General features: G+C 36.0%; 1 protein-coding gene across 1 annotated transcript in view; it reads left to right on the plus strand.

The window, feature by feature from the left end:
- The window catches only part of LOC141287665 (serine/threonine-protein kinase WNK2-like), a 77,102-nt gene that overhangs the window by 15,782 nt on the left and 43,665 nt on the right, over positions 1–17,655 (plus strand). Inside the window, exons 2-5 of the mRNA XM_073819813.1 lie at positions 9,624–9,796; positions 12,220–12,440; positions 12,684–12,841; positions 16,403–16,491. Of these exons, the coding sequence (XP_073675914.1) occupies positions 9,624–9,796; positions 12,220–12,440; positions 12,684–12,841; positions 16,403–16,491 (641 nt within the window). The remainder of the gene's footprint in view (positions 1–9,623; positions 9,797–12,219; positions 12,441–12,683; positions 12,842–16,402; positions 16,492–17,655) is intronic.

A 17,655-nucleotide genomic window follows, 5' to 3' on the forward strand; every position in this document is an offset into this window, starting at 1 on the left:
TATGAACCTGTTTTAAATACTTATTTTTTTATCAGGCAGACGATTTCATTTGTGTGTGTGTTCGCCTGTTCGAAAAGTTGCAGTGACAGAAATGGTGGCATTCCAGATGAAGTTTGGAGGTAGAGAGAGTTAAGCCTGTGTTAATGTTATTGGGTATGGTAATGCAGTGGTTTTCTCTAAACAGCCAGTAAAGACCGGCTTCCTTTTAAATATATTTGATGATTGCGGCTGATGCGCCCGCTCTATCCTCTCCTTCACCACAGATACTGCCAGTTTATACGTGAGAGCATGTCAGGGTGTCGAGTTGTAAAATAATAATTATTATTGATTACTAATTTTAATCAGCACATTACAACTAAAACAATACCTTAAAAATGAAAGCTGAATTTTACAGTCTGAAATTTCTTAAACTGGTGAACCCCTGTAGACTTTTCAGTCCAAGGATCAAGTATGCGTTCAAATAGTATGTTCAGAACAGCTCTAATATAGAGAAAACCCGACCGATTTTTATCAGAGATTGCGGAGAGTCACGTTCCAGATGTCAGTTAACATTCTTTTCAGCGTGGATTTGGCTTTAAAAGCACGAGTGATTAAGCGTATATAAGTATGCAGGGATGTGCAGATCAGCTGTTAAAATGAACCATCCATTCATCATATCATCATGCAAAACTGAGAATAATTGTAATAGGAAGATCGGGTGTGGTTAGCTAAATTAGAGAAAATTATAGGTGCGGGTGGGTGGCGGGCGGATCATTTATTTGAAGCTGCGGATTCGGGTGACGTTTGAGCTCATCCGCGCATCTCTAGTAGGTAACGTAGTCTAAGTAGCTTTAGCTTGCAACCTGATTTATTGTGATTTATTTGAAAGTTTGACTTTGTAAAGAAATAGTTTGTTTTTTTGTAATGTGAGCTGTCTAGCCAGCCTGAAGTTACCTTGTTCTATTTAGCCTATTACAGTTTGTTTTATTGTATATAAGGGAATTCATTTCATTTTATTTAAACTGTTTGTTAATTAAAATGTGATGCTGTTATTGAAAGTATGCTACAGTTTCTTTATTTATTACAGTTCGTTAAACTTTTTCTGTACTTATTTAAATAGCCTAGCCTTTACGGTGTCAATAATTACTGTGCTGCTAATTTCTGATTTGTTAGAAAAATCTTAGACTACCTCATTAAAAGTATTGCATTTAAGAGACCTGTTTTATCACTAGTGCAGTGTCCGTTCTAAGCATATAAGCGTGAGGCATGCATGCCGCTTCCGGCTCGTGCTGTTCTGTAGTTTAATAAAAGTTTAATCATGCTTAATGTGTCGCCTCCCCCCGAAGCTTCGAATATTCGGTGTTGCTTACTACCGAAGCTTCGAAGCTCAAAAAAATGGTATTCGGACCAGCCCTAGTTTTTACATTTTATGGGAATTTTTACTTTTATAAAATCATTTTTTCTAAAAGTGTGCATGATGTGTGTTTTTTTTTTTTTTTTTTTTGGAAAATTCTTACAATTATCCAGGCAATTTAGAATTAGAAGACATTTGGGCTGTTTCCAGGCAAACTGAATCGAATCAATAATCTGCTGATTCATTCAGGAACGAAACACTGTCATGTTGCACAGAGACAATACAGCACTGTGGCTGTTTTTGGAATGATTTTTGTCTCTTAATCTTCTTGTTTTTTAAACTGTTGTATAAAATCAATATCACATTTGTAATCACAATGATTTTTGGAGAAAAAAAACCTGCACTCTTCGTGTGATACTGATTAACTGTATGAAATGATATAAATATATACATTTTCCGCCTCCATGTCTTGAATATGGTGGTCATCAAATGCATTTTAACTCAATCATGCAGTGAAAAAATGCACTGTAAATGCGTATGCACACTAGTTTAACCTAACTTGCTAGACTTCACGTAGTGTGCACTCTGTAGGTGCGTTTTGTTTGTTTTTTGTGCGATAATTACAAATACGATATTATCGCAGGCTGCATTTAAAGCAATGCTGTATTTTACAAATGCGTTGTCATATTGTTACTCGAGATTAGTTAAATTATAATGACATTTCAGAAATGGTAATGCTTTTGATAATTTTGCCTATTGTCATGAGACTATAATATATATCAAGAAAATATCAAGACCAATAATGATTTAATCAGAGCTCTATTATTTGTGCATGTTCATTAACTTTCCCAGTGTTTGGAGGGATTTATGATCAGAGGGCACATCATTTTTTGTCGGCAGCAGCAGTTCTGTCAAAAAGGTGCTCCCTCAAATACAAAACTGAATCTTTAGTTACACCTATATTTGTGGATTAATAAGAGAAGCTCATTTTCGTCCGGTTCATGGCTCCTTATGTCTTCAGACGGACAGATGCATCATATCTCTGGAAATGTCCTCCGTGGCAGTGAAACTCCAGCGTCAGCGTGTGTCACAGAGGTCAGGGTCGTACGGTTGACCTCTGACCTGAGCGTTCACTGCTCTGCTGTTTGTTCTGATGTGTGGATTGGGGTCAGTGGGTCAGTCAGGACTGCGGTCAGACTCAATACAAACGAAACGCATCCATTCAGGGCTGGAGTAAAGCGCTGAGGTCAGTAGTGCTCTCAGAGTCATAGAGTTCATGACACTGACTGAAACTCCATCTCAACCGCATTTACACAATGCATTATCTAAAACATATCACTTTTAAAGATTAAAAAAATACCACAGGGTGGATTTTCATCATTGTATGGTGGTTGTGTACACAAACTACCAGCACACATTACTGTTCAAACAACATGGAAAAGTGAGTTTTGCATCCGAAGACCTCTTTAAAAGACTGAACATGTGAAATAAATGCTACTGGTATCTATTTGATTCTTTTTTTAATGACCCTATGAAACTGGCCTGTGGTTCTCAGTGTAAAAATGAAAACCATTTTAATAAGACGTCTAAACATGGTACAGTAAAATCCTATTAAATGGTTAGCAATAAGTTTCTATATTTTATGTTGAAAAACTGTATAAGATAAATTATTGAAAAAAATTCCATAAATAACTATATAACTGCTTCCTCTTAGTTTTTCCACGTTTGTGTTTGTTTTATTAAATGAACAATTATTGCTATATTGTTTCTTTAGTTTTGTATTTGTGTGACACTGTGCATATTCTATACATTAGTATCTATGTTAGCATTTAGTTATAACAAAATGACACTTGCACAGTTGAAATATTCACAATAAGATCAAAATCATGCATAGGGTGAATATTAATCTCATGCTGAATGCAAATGTACGTCGTCTTTGGGAAAACAGACCGAATATTAGTAGCTCGTCTTGCACTAATGGATGTCTAAACTTTTGTCCGAAAATGCTTTCTAGATTGAGATTATTCTAAAATGATCATTCTGTCAATATTTACTGGCCCTGTTAGAACGGTTTAAAATTTTGTTTTGTTTTGGACATAAAAGATGATATCTGAATGTGTAAGCAAACAAATTTATGTTCAACAGAAAAAAAGATCAGGTTAGGTGGAGAGCTCCATTTAGGAGCGTTTGCCACTAAGTCAATAGCAAATCATGGAGCCCAACTGAAGTCCATTAACTTTTAAAACAAATATGTAAATTAAAAAGCCCTTCGGTACGTCCCAGTTCAATACTTCCTGTTTGGAAACAATAGGAAAATAAATAGCGTGTCAGGCTGTTTCATAAGGTCTTTCATGTTTGATCAATAAACTGGGCAGAGTGATACAGTTTAATCCGCTTTCATAAATGTAACCATTTATTGTTTTCTAATATTGATGACTTCTCTCAGTCATTCTCTTAGTCCTGACTAAACAAATAGCACAGCATGTGAAGGCCGCGGCTGGCAGACGGAAGAGCAGGGCCCGTCTTGCTATACATGTGACTGCAGTCATTTATTCATCAAGTCTGAACACACTCGCCGTTTTCACACAGCGGTTTTAGTGATGTAACGTTTGGGGAATGGAAACATGCGCTCAACTGTGAGTGTGTCTGCACATATTACAGCTCTATCAATAAATGTCTTCTGGGTCTGTGTGTGTGCTAATAGAGTTGTGCAGTGGATCCGAAGCATATTGATTGATTCCTGTGAGTTTAACAGGCCGTATTTACATCTGTCTGTCTCAAAACGCTGAGTTACTCAACTGAGGAGCAGCAGGATGTGGGACTGTGATGCTTTTATTTGTGCTTGTACACACACGGATCGCTCTGATTTTAAAAGTATAATAAAAAAGATTTTAAATTGACTAAAGCTTCTTGAATAGACGGCATATTCTTTTGTGAGCGGTGTGTTTGTCAGCAGCATTTGATGTATTTGTAGAGTATGAGAGAAGCTGTGGGTTAATGTGCTTATTGAACCATCACTATTGCTCATACGGATGATGACAAACCTCTAACCCTGAATACTAAAAGATCACTTTGAACATGTGCTTTATGACTAACCGCTCATCTTAGAGGTGCAGCATGCAGAATACCCTGCTGCCCGAAATATAGACTCCATACAGAAACAATCATTACTTATGATCCACTAGATGTGTTTAGTGTCTTTAGTGAGACACTGCATGTGGTTTTTTTTTTCTTTTGCTTTGCTGTCATTTAACTTTTAGTATGTTTATTCATGTACACAAATGGGTCCGTGTTATTCTGTGTCAACTCAACCAGAGGTCCGGGCTCAAATTTTTGATTTTGCTAATATTTATTCTGAAGAAAGATAGACATGTATAATGATGAAAGCCAACATATTAAATGTCATGGATGAATATTTACTGAGTAATCCACTATTTTGTAGAGGGAGGACAAAAATGACAAGTTACAGCGGGGTGAAAATGACTTCAGAAAGATGGCAGCATCATAATGTTATTTTTATACAGAGATTGGTAGTCATATTAGTAAAATCTGATGACTTTAGTCATCTTTGTTGCATTCTGTTCCAATGGTGACCTTTCAAAAAGGTGGAAACTGCATTTTTCAAGTTTCTCTCCAAAGTTTGCATGACTAACTCAAGAAGTATTAACGCTATCTTAGTGCCCTTTTAGATATTGGGCCTTAATAAACTTACCTTTTGGTTGATAACCTTCTGAGATTCGGTTCCAGAGATATTACAACTTCAATATGGCTCCAGGGTAAATTGTTCAAATATACACGCATTCAGTGGTCAGTTTAAAAAAATACAGTACTACTTTTATTTTAAAGAAGAAAGTCTGAAGAACAAATAATGTTAAAACTGGAGATGTCTTGTTTCTTTCTGTCAAGGCAACTGCATTGAACATACCAGTCTGATTGCCATAACTATTCTTTTTCCAAAGTGCCTATAACTCAAGAAGTATTAAGGATATTGCAATATGGTTTTAAATTTTCAAGGGCCTACATCATTCAGTCCCTGAGATATGAGGATTTTGATGAGGCTTAATGTCCAGATTGTTGAATGTTACCCATTTTCAGTGGTCAAAAACCAAATGTTGGTCACTTTGCGTACAGCTGATTTCTTCTTCAGACATTGTTTTTTAAATAAAATAAGAATTAGACTTGTATCTCGGTTCCCTCTATCAGAACAATTGCATAGAACATAGCTGTCTGAGTGCTAAAAGTGCACTGAAATGGTCAAGTTGAGGCACATTACCTTGTTTTCTGTAGTCTATTCATAAGATTCTATATTTGAATCAGTTTCAGGCATATTTGGAAGAAGGGATTTTGTTCATTTTAACAGCTTCTGAAGCTACCAAGAGTTTAAACATGCAGTATTGTAACATGTTTGAAACAAATCCAACGCCTCATAGAGAGATGTGGTTGTTTTCGTCACACATTGCATTCACATCAGTAAACCAAGATTTGCCTCATCTGGATTAATTATAGTCCTAGAAGTCAAGATCAAGAAGTATCTACTGCTAAAGGGCGTATTTGGCAGAATCACTGATCGTATCCCAAACATTTAATCTCTTTCACACTTAAAATAATTAACACTTGGTAATTCTGAACCCTAGAAAAATGGAATCCTGGGTAATCTTATTTTACATTTCACACTGTTCATACTTTACCCAGAGTTAACAATTAATTCTGGTCATTCATAATCTGATGTGTCACACTGAACAATACTAATCCCTGGGTTACTATTATTAGTTGCATATTTGCATTGTAACAGTAATGACTAGATAAACACAAAACTACATTTGGTTTATGGCCATTGAAAATGGGTAGGATTTGAAATTTGGAGCTGCACTAAAATCTCTAGATCTCTGGGATTAAACCATACAGGGCCTTACAAATGAAGATTTCGAAAGAAAAGTTTAAGAACCAGAATCTAAAATCATATTAAGATAACTTTAATACTTCTTGAGTAACAGGCACACAAATTTTGGAAAAAGAATATTTACGAGACTCAAACAGGTATGTTTCTCTTTAAAAGAAAATAAGTATCTTAATTTTTCAAACTGACCCACATTTGTTTTTGACCAATGAAAATGTGTAAATTTTAATGATTTACTCCTGGAGCCATATTAAATTCCAATATCTCTGGAACTGAATCTCGTAGGAAATTAAAAATAAATAAAACTAAAAAAGATGCCAAAAGAAAAGTTTATTAAAACCCAATATCTAAATGTGCATTCAAATATCTTTAATACTTCTTGAGTTACAGGTATGCAAACTTTGGAGAAAAACTTCAAGTGCTGTTTTGGCACACAATGCAACAAAGATTGCTAAAGTCAACAGATTTTACTAATAGAGCTACCAATCTCTGTGTAAAAATAACATAATGATGCTGCCATCTTTCTGAAGTCATTTTACCCCACAGTAACTTGACTCTGAATCTAAGGTGAAAATTGCCATTTTGACCTTCCTCTACAAAATAGTAATTACTCAGTAAATATTCATCCATGACATTTAATATGTTGGCTTTCATCACTATACATGTCTATCTTTCTTCAGAATAAATATTAGAAAAATCAAAAAGTTGAGCCGGGGAAGTTTTTGAAATTTGGTTGATTTGACACGGAATGATCCAAATGCCATTTATGCTGTATAAACACAATATGTGACCCTGGACCTCAAAACCAGTCATAACGGTCAAATTTATGAAATTTATATAAGCTGAATAAAAAAGCTTTCCATTGATGTATGGTTTGTTAGGATAGGACAATATTTGGCATAGATAAAACTTTTTAAAAATCTGAGGGTGCAAACATTTTTTTATATATATACTTACAGTAGGAAATTAACAAAATATCATATGTAACATGATCTATACTTAATTTCCTAATGATTTTTGGCATAGAAGAAAAAACGATCATTTTGACCCATACAATGAATTTTTGGCTATTTCTACAAATATACTGGTGCTGCTTACTTTGTTTTGTGGTCCAGGGTCACAGTATGTGAAAAAATATTTGCTGAAAACCTCCAATCAGTTGGGCTGCATGACTTCAAGAGGCGTGGCTTCTGGTTGTGCTCCGCCCACAAGGAGGGGCCAATTTGTGTTTCCAAACCATACCTGAACAATTCTACATTAGTGCACTTTTAAGTACAGATATGCTGTTGCTTTTATAAAGAGAGAGACACAAGCTGTTTGTATCATGGACTTATTTTGCCTTGGCTAGTTAACAACCCACAGTTTTGTTAACTATAGTTTTTTTTTTTTTTTTAATGTCAAAATCTAGTAGAGACTGAAAAAAATGCACAAGCTGCACCTGATGTTTGTGGTGCAGATGCAATGCCAGGAAAAAACATCAGGCTTTGACATGTTTTGGAGCCTCTATAAAGATGTGCTTCAGTTTTCAGTGTGAATAAACCACTGCCAGCATCATTCAAGTAAACAGTCCTTTACAAATGTTATATCCATGTACCTTGCTGATGTCCTCACTGGGATACAAACTAAAGTCATTGACATAAGTCAAAACATTGAAAGTAACAGATTTGTTTGTTGTTGAAAGAAGTCTTTAATGCTCACCCAGACAGTATTTACAATTTCAATAGTACAATGTTTCCATCACCCTGGTTTTTTTCTGTATCGCATCAGAAACGAATAATGGAAATTAAATTCAAAATTCACAAAAAAAAAAAAAATGTATATGCTTACTTGAGGTGGGTTTTTGAATTGTGCGAATAATGGGAGATGGAAACGCATTTTGCGAATAAATAAATGCACCAAAAAAGTCATGCGACTTTGCGCTGTGGGACAAGTTAGCTTGACTTACCGGCGGACCAATCCCATTGCACAGTATCTGAAATGTTGTTATGGTCATTCTGAAATGCCTGAGCAAAGTCTGTCGTCAAGGTATTTCTGTTTTGCTTCCCAGTACTGTCTTAAAGGACTGCATTCCTAAACAGATGGCATCCGCCTCTGAAAGCACTGACTGCATTTATTGTGAGTCATTGGATGGAAATGGTGCTTATTCATGATTTTTTTCATGCAATATTCTAATTTTGCGCATAAGTTAAATGTGCAACTTTGGAAGGAAACCTGGCTAATCTGATACTAAAGACTGTAGGTAAAATGCTGAAAATTCAGCTTTGTCATCACAGGAATAAACATTTTATAGTAAACTGACAAAGGACAGGAAGGCATCAAGGCACGTCCGAATCCAAATTATTCACTTCTTGTCTTTGTAGTATACAATTCACTACTAATAGTATCGAAACCATAGATATATCGGAACGGTCCATAATAACAATGACCTGTTCTACAATAATACTTGCATCAGTGTTTTTATTTTTTTTTAAGCAAAAAATAGCTGCCATTCTCAGTCGTCTTCTCCGACGCACAGACCTGGCAGGCAATGGCATAGATGTCTTTATGTATTATTAAAGCATTTAAATGATGGGTGCCATTGCACCCTTCGAAATCATTGCCTGATAGAGCAGCAAGTCAGCTGCCTAGACTTTTGAACGCAGCCATAGAAAGCAGTATGGTCCCATTTTTTTTATTAGGGTATTAAGGTGTTTTTAAATATAAATACAATGTGAAAGCATGCATATACACAGTAAGTGCACTATATACTGTGTGTTTGAAACCTTGATTGTCAGTGCTGTGCTGTATGAGGTGATGTGGATGGAGCGGAGATCCTGCTGCTGTTCAGTGCATGTAGGGACAGACACACTCACTCAACCACTGCATAATACATGAAACTGCTGGAGCTGCAGAAGCCTCTCTCTCACACACAAGGATATTTCCGTGTGCACATTCATCAGTGCCTAAAAAAGACATTGTTTTATTTTATTTTCAGGTACACCCTGGTTAGAGAACCAACATTTGACTTTCATAATGAGACATTTGTGAGTGAAACGGTGTATAAATAACATGTGGGACTTGATGTTCTCCGTGAGGAATTGAGTGTCACTGTTTGATAATAGATCACTGCAGGATGGTGGAGTTTTCTCTCTCTATCTCACCTGAAGAGCGGAGATGCTCAGTATAGAAGATATTTATAAGTTTGGTAAAGGAGCCCCATCTCCTGTGAGATCTATCTGTCTGTCTGTTCCTCACTGCAGCAACACTGAACTTTTTATTTGCTGTGATTCATATCAAGCTGAATCCTGAATCAAGGAGTTTTCAGTGGTTTTATGTATCTGGGTCTCGTTTCTCAAAGCAGGCGATCGGTGTCCGATTGATTGATTTAACCGGTTGTGTGTGTTTGTGTTTCAGGACCGTAAGCTGACGAAGGTGGAGAGGCAGCGCTTTAAAGAAGAGGCAGAGATGTTGAAGGGTCTTCAGCACCCAAACATTGTGCGCTTCTATGATTTCTGGGAATCTCCGCTGAAGGGGAAGAAGTGCATCGTGCTGGTCACAGAGCTCATGACGTCAGGAACGCTGAAAACGTGAGCACAGCCGGACACGGACTCAGTGCAGGACAGCATTTGATGTGATTAGAGTGTGAGCTGCTGTTCTGTGTGCTAGTAAAGGAGCAGTTCAGTTTGGTGCCTTTTGGACTTGTTGCATAATCATGATAGAAAGATGGAATTGGTCAAGCTCAGGCAAATAAATGTAGGCATTAATAAAACAACAACAACTATACAATGAAAACCCAAAAATGGTCAAGTCTCAACCAACTCTCCAAGGATGTGATGTCAACTTTTTGTGATTTAATTATTTGATTTATGAGAGTCTATTAACTATAACTTGAGGGACACATTAAAAAGCTTAATTGTTATTGTTAAATTAAATTTAATAACTGAAAAAGTGTACATTTACAGAAAGCTGTAACTTAATGTGAAAGAAAAATAGAGAATTGAACATGATGTGATTTTGGTTGTTTTAAACGCTGTAAAGTAGGGCTGGGCGATATGGCAAAAATGTAATCTCGATAATTTTTTCCCATATTGAACGATGACGATATATATTTCGATATAAGCTGTTGATGTTGCCAGCTTTAAAATAGTATCCCAACAATGACTAAAGCCACAAAAATTAAAGGATTCATTAAATTACATTTTTAAGTATAGTTTATTAACAAAAGCAGATTACAGATTTGGCCTTAAAAATTTAAATAACTTACTAAAATAAATGAAAAAAAAGTATGGTATATGAGAGTAAATGTACAAAATGTGAACATAAAATTATTGTAAAAACATTATTTGTAACACATTTATTTATTTCTTTATTATTTATTATTATAAACACAATTGTTTATTTTCTCTATTATAGGTTGAGCTATTTAAATTAGAGGCAACCACTGCATTTTGAAACAATCTACAGTATAAATATCAAAAAATTACGACACAGCTCTTTTTTAATCGTATTAAGTGCAGACAATTCAGCCATAATCAAAGTAGGCTACTCTCTCATTATTCAAAGTGCAAATAGAGACGGAATATTTCAAGCATGATACAGAGCTATAGACATACACAACCTATCATAGTCTACATGCAGATAACAGCCTAGATATGTCATGTAGCCTAATTTGTGCGCATTGCGGAGTCACTCTCTAAACAAGGGGGATTAAAATTGCTTTTGAATGCGCGTGCGTTTTTTGCTTTCGGTTTCAGTTTTAACAATCGCGCCAAACTTTTCAGATAGTCAAACCACTTACGGAATTCGTGCTACCTTTTTTTTTTTGTCGACAACTTCAACATCTTTGGATAATAACTCTAGGTTAGTTTCTCTTTCGTCGCTGCTTCCACTCTCTTTTTTTTGTCATCCTGGTGTAAGGTTGCTTCGCAAAGTGCTGTAGAAAATGAACTTTGTACTTTGACGTGCACACGCACGCTGCACGCTGATTGGCCGCTGTCGCATATTTCTGCTGTGTGATTGGCTCTTAGATTAATCCATATCGAGCAAAAAATGTCTATAGCTTATCATCGTTATTAACATAAATTTTATCGCGATTCGATATGATATCGTTTATCGGCCCAGCCCTACTGTAAAGTCATTAATAGCATTAATCGTAGTCATTAATTTTAACATTTGTTTAACGCCATCTTGTTTTATGACTGAAGGCAAACATCACTGATGTCTCCATGAATTTCTTTCCTAATAATTGACCATTGACCGTAGCCATTCAACATTTACTTTATAATTGAGAGCTATACCTTATAATTTAAGTCAACTTAAAACAATCTTTACATAAACCATTGTAATAAAAGTCATATAGCTACCTAATTACAGAAGTTACTGATTTCCTCTTTTAAGTTTGTTCTTAAATGAACACCCATCACAGCAGCTGCTGGTTATTTTGTTGTTGTTTTGGCTGCTGCCTGGCACTATGGGTGAAGCTGGAGCGCACATCTAAAAAGTCTCCTATTTGATATGCTCGTAAAGACATTCTGACTAAATAAATGCAGTACTTTAACAGTTGTGAGTGAAGTGGCCAAACCTAACCCCTGCATTAATTGCGTAAAATATTTTTAACACGTTAAACTGAAAAAATAATCTCCTTGGTTAACAGGCTAATTTTACCATTACTAGTTTCAAATTATACTTTTTTTTTCTTAGAACAAATTTTTGTTGTGTTTAAATGGTTTTATGATGAAAACCGCTTTAAAATATATTATTCAGCGTTTCAGGGCAATAAGCACTTGATCTTTACTGGGACACAAAAGGCACTGAATATAAGAAATGGCCTACATGGTATTTAAAGACACTTACTATAAAGTAGGTCTGTAGTTTTTATGAAATGCTATATTTCAAGTCTTCTAGAATCATGTGATGGTTTCTTTGAGAGGGAGAGAGTCCTTAAATCACCACTTTTGCAGTTTGTGTTTATGTAAAATACAAGTAATGCTTATCATTTTGTTTTCTCCAGGTATCTGAAGCGCTTCAAGGTGATGAAACCCAAAGTTTTGCGTAGCTGGTGTCGTCAGATCCTCAAAGGCCTGCACTTCCTGCACACGCGCACTCCTCCCATCATCCACCGGGACCTGAAGTGTGACAACATCTTCATCACGGGGCCCACGGGCAGCGTGAAGATCGGCGATCTGGGTCTGGCTACGCTCAAAAGAGCCTCCTTCGCCAAGAGTGTGATCGGTGAGGCAGTAGACCGACCATATCCAGTTTTGTTTTATTAATAACCAGTGTACTCATTTTGCTGTGTTCAAATCCATTTCACAGTGCAGTCTCATTGCAGATGCAAAAAACATCCATAGTTTCCAACATTTTGTTATTAATATAATCACAGATTTGACTAAATTGAGCCCTGTTATAGCATAGTGTGTGTCTCTGTGAATCAGAACCTCATTGCATGCTTTGTCTGTGTGATAATATCCTCAGGTACGCCAGAGTTCATGGCCCCAGAGATGTACGAGGAGCATTATGATGAGTCTGTGGACGTCTACGCGTTTGGCATGTGCATGCTGGAGATGGCCACGTCTGAGTACCCTTATTCAGAGTGCCAGAACGCCGCTCAGATCTACCGCAAAGTCACCAGCGTAAGTCCAACAGAGCTTTAGCCCTTTCTAGTGATCTCAATGCAGAGATCGTCTCATTTCAGGAAGAATGCTGTGATTGTGTGACTGATGTGATCTTTGAGACTCATGTTATTACACAGGCTGTTTATGTCTGCTGCTATAATCCACCTCAGCATGTTTCTGCATGCTTTTAAAGCACAAACAAGGAAATATAAAGGATAAAAACTTATTTCCTGAATAGTAATCTTTCCACAAACATGACTTTTTGCACTGAAAAATCTATTCTGAAAACCTCTGTTGTGGATGAGCAACTGTATTTATACCAGTTTGTAGCATTATGTTATAACATTTACGACATTGATGCATAGTTTTAAAAGTTAATCTATTCTTTATTATTAGCAATAGTTCAAGCAAAAATGAAAATGTGCCATCCGGTTGGTTTCTTCATCAGAGAAATGTGTAATTCCATCACTGTCTCACCAATGGATCCTCTGCAGTCCAGACAGCTGATTAAGTAATCCACACCACTCCAGTCCATCAGGTAACATCTTGAGAAGACAAAAGCTGAAGCACACCCATTATTAAGAAGTTTTTTTTTTATTTTTTACTAAAATACGAGTCCATAATCCATAATAACGCTTCCTCCAGTGAAAAAGTCCATCTCCTGTTGTCTCTCACATCAAAATCCAGCCACATATTTGGTTTGTAAACTGTGCTTAATCTGCAGATTTCTCTCCTAATTCAGACCAATCCACTTTTTCCCTGGAGGAAAGATTTATTATGGATTATGGTCTTGTGTTTTAGTTAAAAACATCTTAATGATGTTTTTTTCAGCTTTTGCAAGTGCTGGAATGATGCATTTCTACAAATCTGATGAAGAAACAAGCTCATCCTAGTCTTGGATGGCCCAAGAGAGAGCACATTTTCAGCATGTTTTCAGTTTTGGTTGAACTATTCGTTTTTTTTTAATTGACAAATGATGGTGTTGAAATGTTTTAAATGCAGTTTTACATCAGTCTATAGCAGTGGTTCTCAACCTTTTTGATAGAGCCTTCCTACTGTCCACAACTATATTCAAAGATACTTTTCAATGAAATTAGTAGTGTCTGTACATTTAAAATAAGTATCTAAAATAGTTAAATAATTAAAAAAAAATTAAAGCCTTGTGGGCAGTGTGCCGACATACAGCGCTGTTGCGCCCCCGTGTCGAATCCCAACTCGACGACCTTTCCCGATGCCCCCATCGCTTTCCCACTTCGTTTCCTGTCATGTCTGATCTGTCCTATCATAATGAAGGCAAAAATTCCAAAGAATAAATCTTTAAAAAAATTGTAGCGTTCCAGAAATTAACTTTAAGATTAACTAATGAAAAATAATTTGGGGTGAAATAATTTTTCCCCCTCACTGATCTAGACTCTTCAAAGAGTCAGTATTTTCTATACATACTGTATGTCTTCAATGTGTGATTCATCTTAAAGTATTAAAAGTATTGGCGTAATAGCTTCAGAGCAGGCCTAATGAAATAGTGTGTGTGTGGAGGGGGCTGATGGGTATTGATTTCAGTCGCTAACTCAATCAATGATTCAGCTGTCCTCCGTGGTCTCTGTTTCTGCTCCACTTGTGCACTGTTTCTCTGGGAGTGAAGATCATTGATGTGTGTTTGATGGTCAGGGTTTCTCTAGCTCTCTGCGAGGCTGTTCTAGCCCTGCACTCATTCTGCTGACTCCAGCACTTCATACATATGAATATGCTTCAGATGAACATTGCCTTGATTTATTTCCTCTTTCCTGAATGAGAAGAGGAGCAAGTGATATCAGTAGCTGCGTTTCCATCCTCCTATTTTTATGCGCATTTTGGAATATCGCATAAAAAACCTCTGGATGGAAACGCCAAAATGCGCATAAAAAAACTTACACAACTGAGTAGGATAAACTTTTTATCCGATAAGGAAAAATGCGCATAAACTACGATGGAAACACTTTTACTGAATAAATTCCTCCATGCGTGTTAAAAACATCATGTGACTGCACGATGGAACGGGATAACTCGACTAACCAGCCGACCCATCTTGTTGCACAGCATCAGAAATGTTGTATTGGTCATTCAGAAATGTTTCCTTCACCAGTTTTGTCACTTGACCACCACATTTAGATTTTTTTTATAGTAATAAAAATCATTTAGTTCAGTTAGAGAACAAACAGTGCAATTAAAAACTGAACACAGCTGCTCAACAGTCGCATCACAGATCCGATTCAATTCATCACACGAGGAGTGTGGTAAGAAAGACGAGACCTTGGCGAAAGATTTTTGAAACAAAATGCAAAAACGCCTGTTTTAAAAATATTTTGGATTTTAAAAAGGCCTGTTGACTGCTGCCGTTTATCTAAAAGGTGATTTTTGGAAGCTCATTGGAAGAACATTCGATTGTTATTCATTCCACCGTGTTTGCTGATTTTCAGTACTTTCTGTAAGTTACTTAACAGTTATTTTATTTTTGTTAATAAATTAATAATTCTGTGTTTAATAAAGACTAAGTGAGTTTGTGGTACTCTTTTGTTGTCATCCATTCAATCATTTGACGCCAAATTGCAGCTAATTCGAAAGTAAAAGTAAAATGCTCATGCACGGGCATTTACAATCTATTTTAAAAACAAAGAAAAGCGTGGGAATGTGGGAAAACTTTAACGAACTTCCCCCCTCGGTGATACCGGTGTTGCCCGTGTTGCCACATCAATTAACCGGTGGATAATTTCCTTACCATCACATCCCTACAATCCCTTCCATTAATTATATTTATATGAAAATGACTATTTTCGGTGACTTACACTAGTTTTCTTAGTGATATTTAGAGGAAGTTTGTCAGCAAGTGACGATTTTATTCTCTTTGTCTTGTTGGATGGAAACACTGCTTTATTCGTAAATGTTTTATGCGATATTCCAATTTTGCACACATTCCAAGTAAAAATTACATCTTTGGATGAAAACATAACTACAGTTTTATTGTTTAGTTGAATGGTCCTCTTTCTCAAGAACAGGTTATATTTTACCCCAAAATCTAAATATTTAGATTTCCTCTTTAGTACTAGACATTTTTCTGACAATAAAAGAGATGGTTCCCCATAAATAAACGTTCTTTCATTTACAAATTTTTCTTCAAAGCACAAAAGAATCTTTTCCACACAGTCATGGTTCATAATTACTAAAAAATAAATAAAAAACACCATTAAAGACTTGTGCTTTATATTTTGAAGTTAGATTTGTGTGACAGTCAGACTGAAATTTAATTTCTCCAAGGAAAATCAGTTAGCATGAGAATCACTACGACAGTGAAGTCAGTGAGTCCGTAAATTGGAAACTGGTTTGAAAATCAGGCTAAACAATTTATTTGAGTCAGAGTTCACCTCGCTGACTCATGTCTGTTTGCAGCAGTTTCTGAGCAACAGTTCACTGGAGGGAAAGATCACCAGCGAATAACAGCATCTGCCTTTGATCTGTTCTTCACAAATAGATGCGAATGACCAAAATGTGCTGGTCCTCTGTAGTTACTGCTGCTTAATACCTCAATATCTCTCTCTCTTGCAGGGGGTGAAGCCTGCCAGTTATAATAAGGTGATGGATCCTGAGATCAAAGAGATCATTGGCGAGTGTATCTGCCAGAATAAGGAGGAGCGGTGAGTAATGACAGCTGCTGAACGCCCATGAGTCCAGAACAGTACAGTAACTACTACTGCCTATATAGACAACAAAGCCACATGATACATGAATGCATGCAGTCTTCATGTGGAGTATGCTAAAGATTGATTTTAACATGTAGCATGTTGTTAAACTGACAGTAATACTCCTGAATGGAAAATGGAAACCCTTCAATGTGTGTGCTGTGTAATGTTTTATACTGATACTTTCTGGTATTGAATGAGTTGCACTTAAAATCCACTTTGTCTGCTGACTTGATGGCAGTGCATTATGGGTTTGCTTGTGCTGCAAATGCATATGTGTGGTTCTGCTTTAGAGTTTGGCCAGAGAAGGTATTGTTTGATTGGTGAATAATGAATTTAAATAAATAATAGAAAAAGAATAATAGAAAAATTTGTTAGACATCGTCACTTCTTGTTCTTGCTGGATCCAGGTGACAGATTCTATTCTGTTCTATTCTAATCTATTTATTTATATAGCACATTTAAAAACAACAGGCAAAGGCCAAAGTGCTTTACAAATCAAACATAACACATGCAATCTAAAATTATAAAACACAATCAATAAAATGCATAAAATTAGTTAGAGAAAAGCGATACCTTTTTAAATGAGATTTAAAAACATCAAGAGTGGCACAGGATCTAACATCTGTTCCAAAAATGAGCAGCAGCAGCATAAAAGGCCCTGTCTCCTATTGATTTTAATCGAGACTTGGGACATAGACATTGTTTAGATAAAGATAAAGAACTAAAACTGCAATGCAATAGTATTATATGTATGAAATGATGGTCACTATTTTGCCAAAAGTGGTGGAAACTGTTACAAAGAAATATTTAAAAACAATGTCTATGTCCACTAAAGAACGTTGTTAGTTACCATTTGTTTACAGAGGTTTTATAATTAAGAATAATTTTGTCAGTTATGCAAGGCATACACTGCCGCTCAAAAGTTTGGGATCAGTAAGATTTTTTTTTGTGTTTTTTAAAGAATTCTTATATTTACTTGATCAAAAATACAGAAAAATTTAATATTGTTGTGATTCTTATTTAAAAAATCATTCTAATATACTAATATTGAATAGTGTTTGAAAGGATTTTAAAGGATTTAAACTGTAATCACGCGTATGCAAAGTGCTATTAATA

Source organism: Garra rufa, chromosome 15 (genome assembly GCF_049309525.1).
Source record: "Garra rufa chromosome 15, GarRuf1.0, whole genome shotgun sequence".
NCBI lineage: Eukaryota > Metazoa > Chordata > Actinopteri > Cypriniformes > Cyprinidae > Garra > Garra rufa.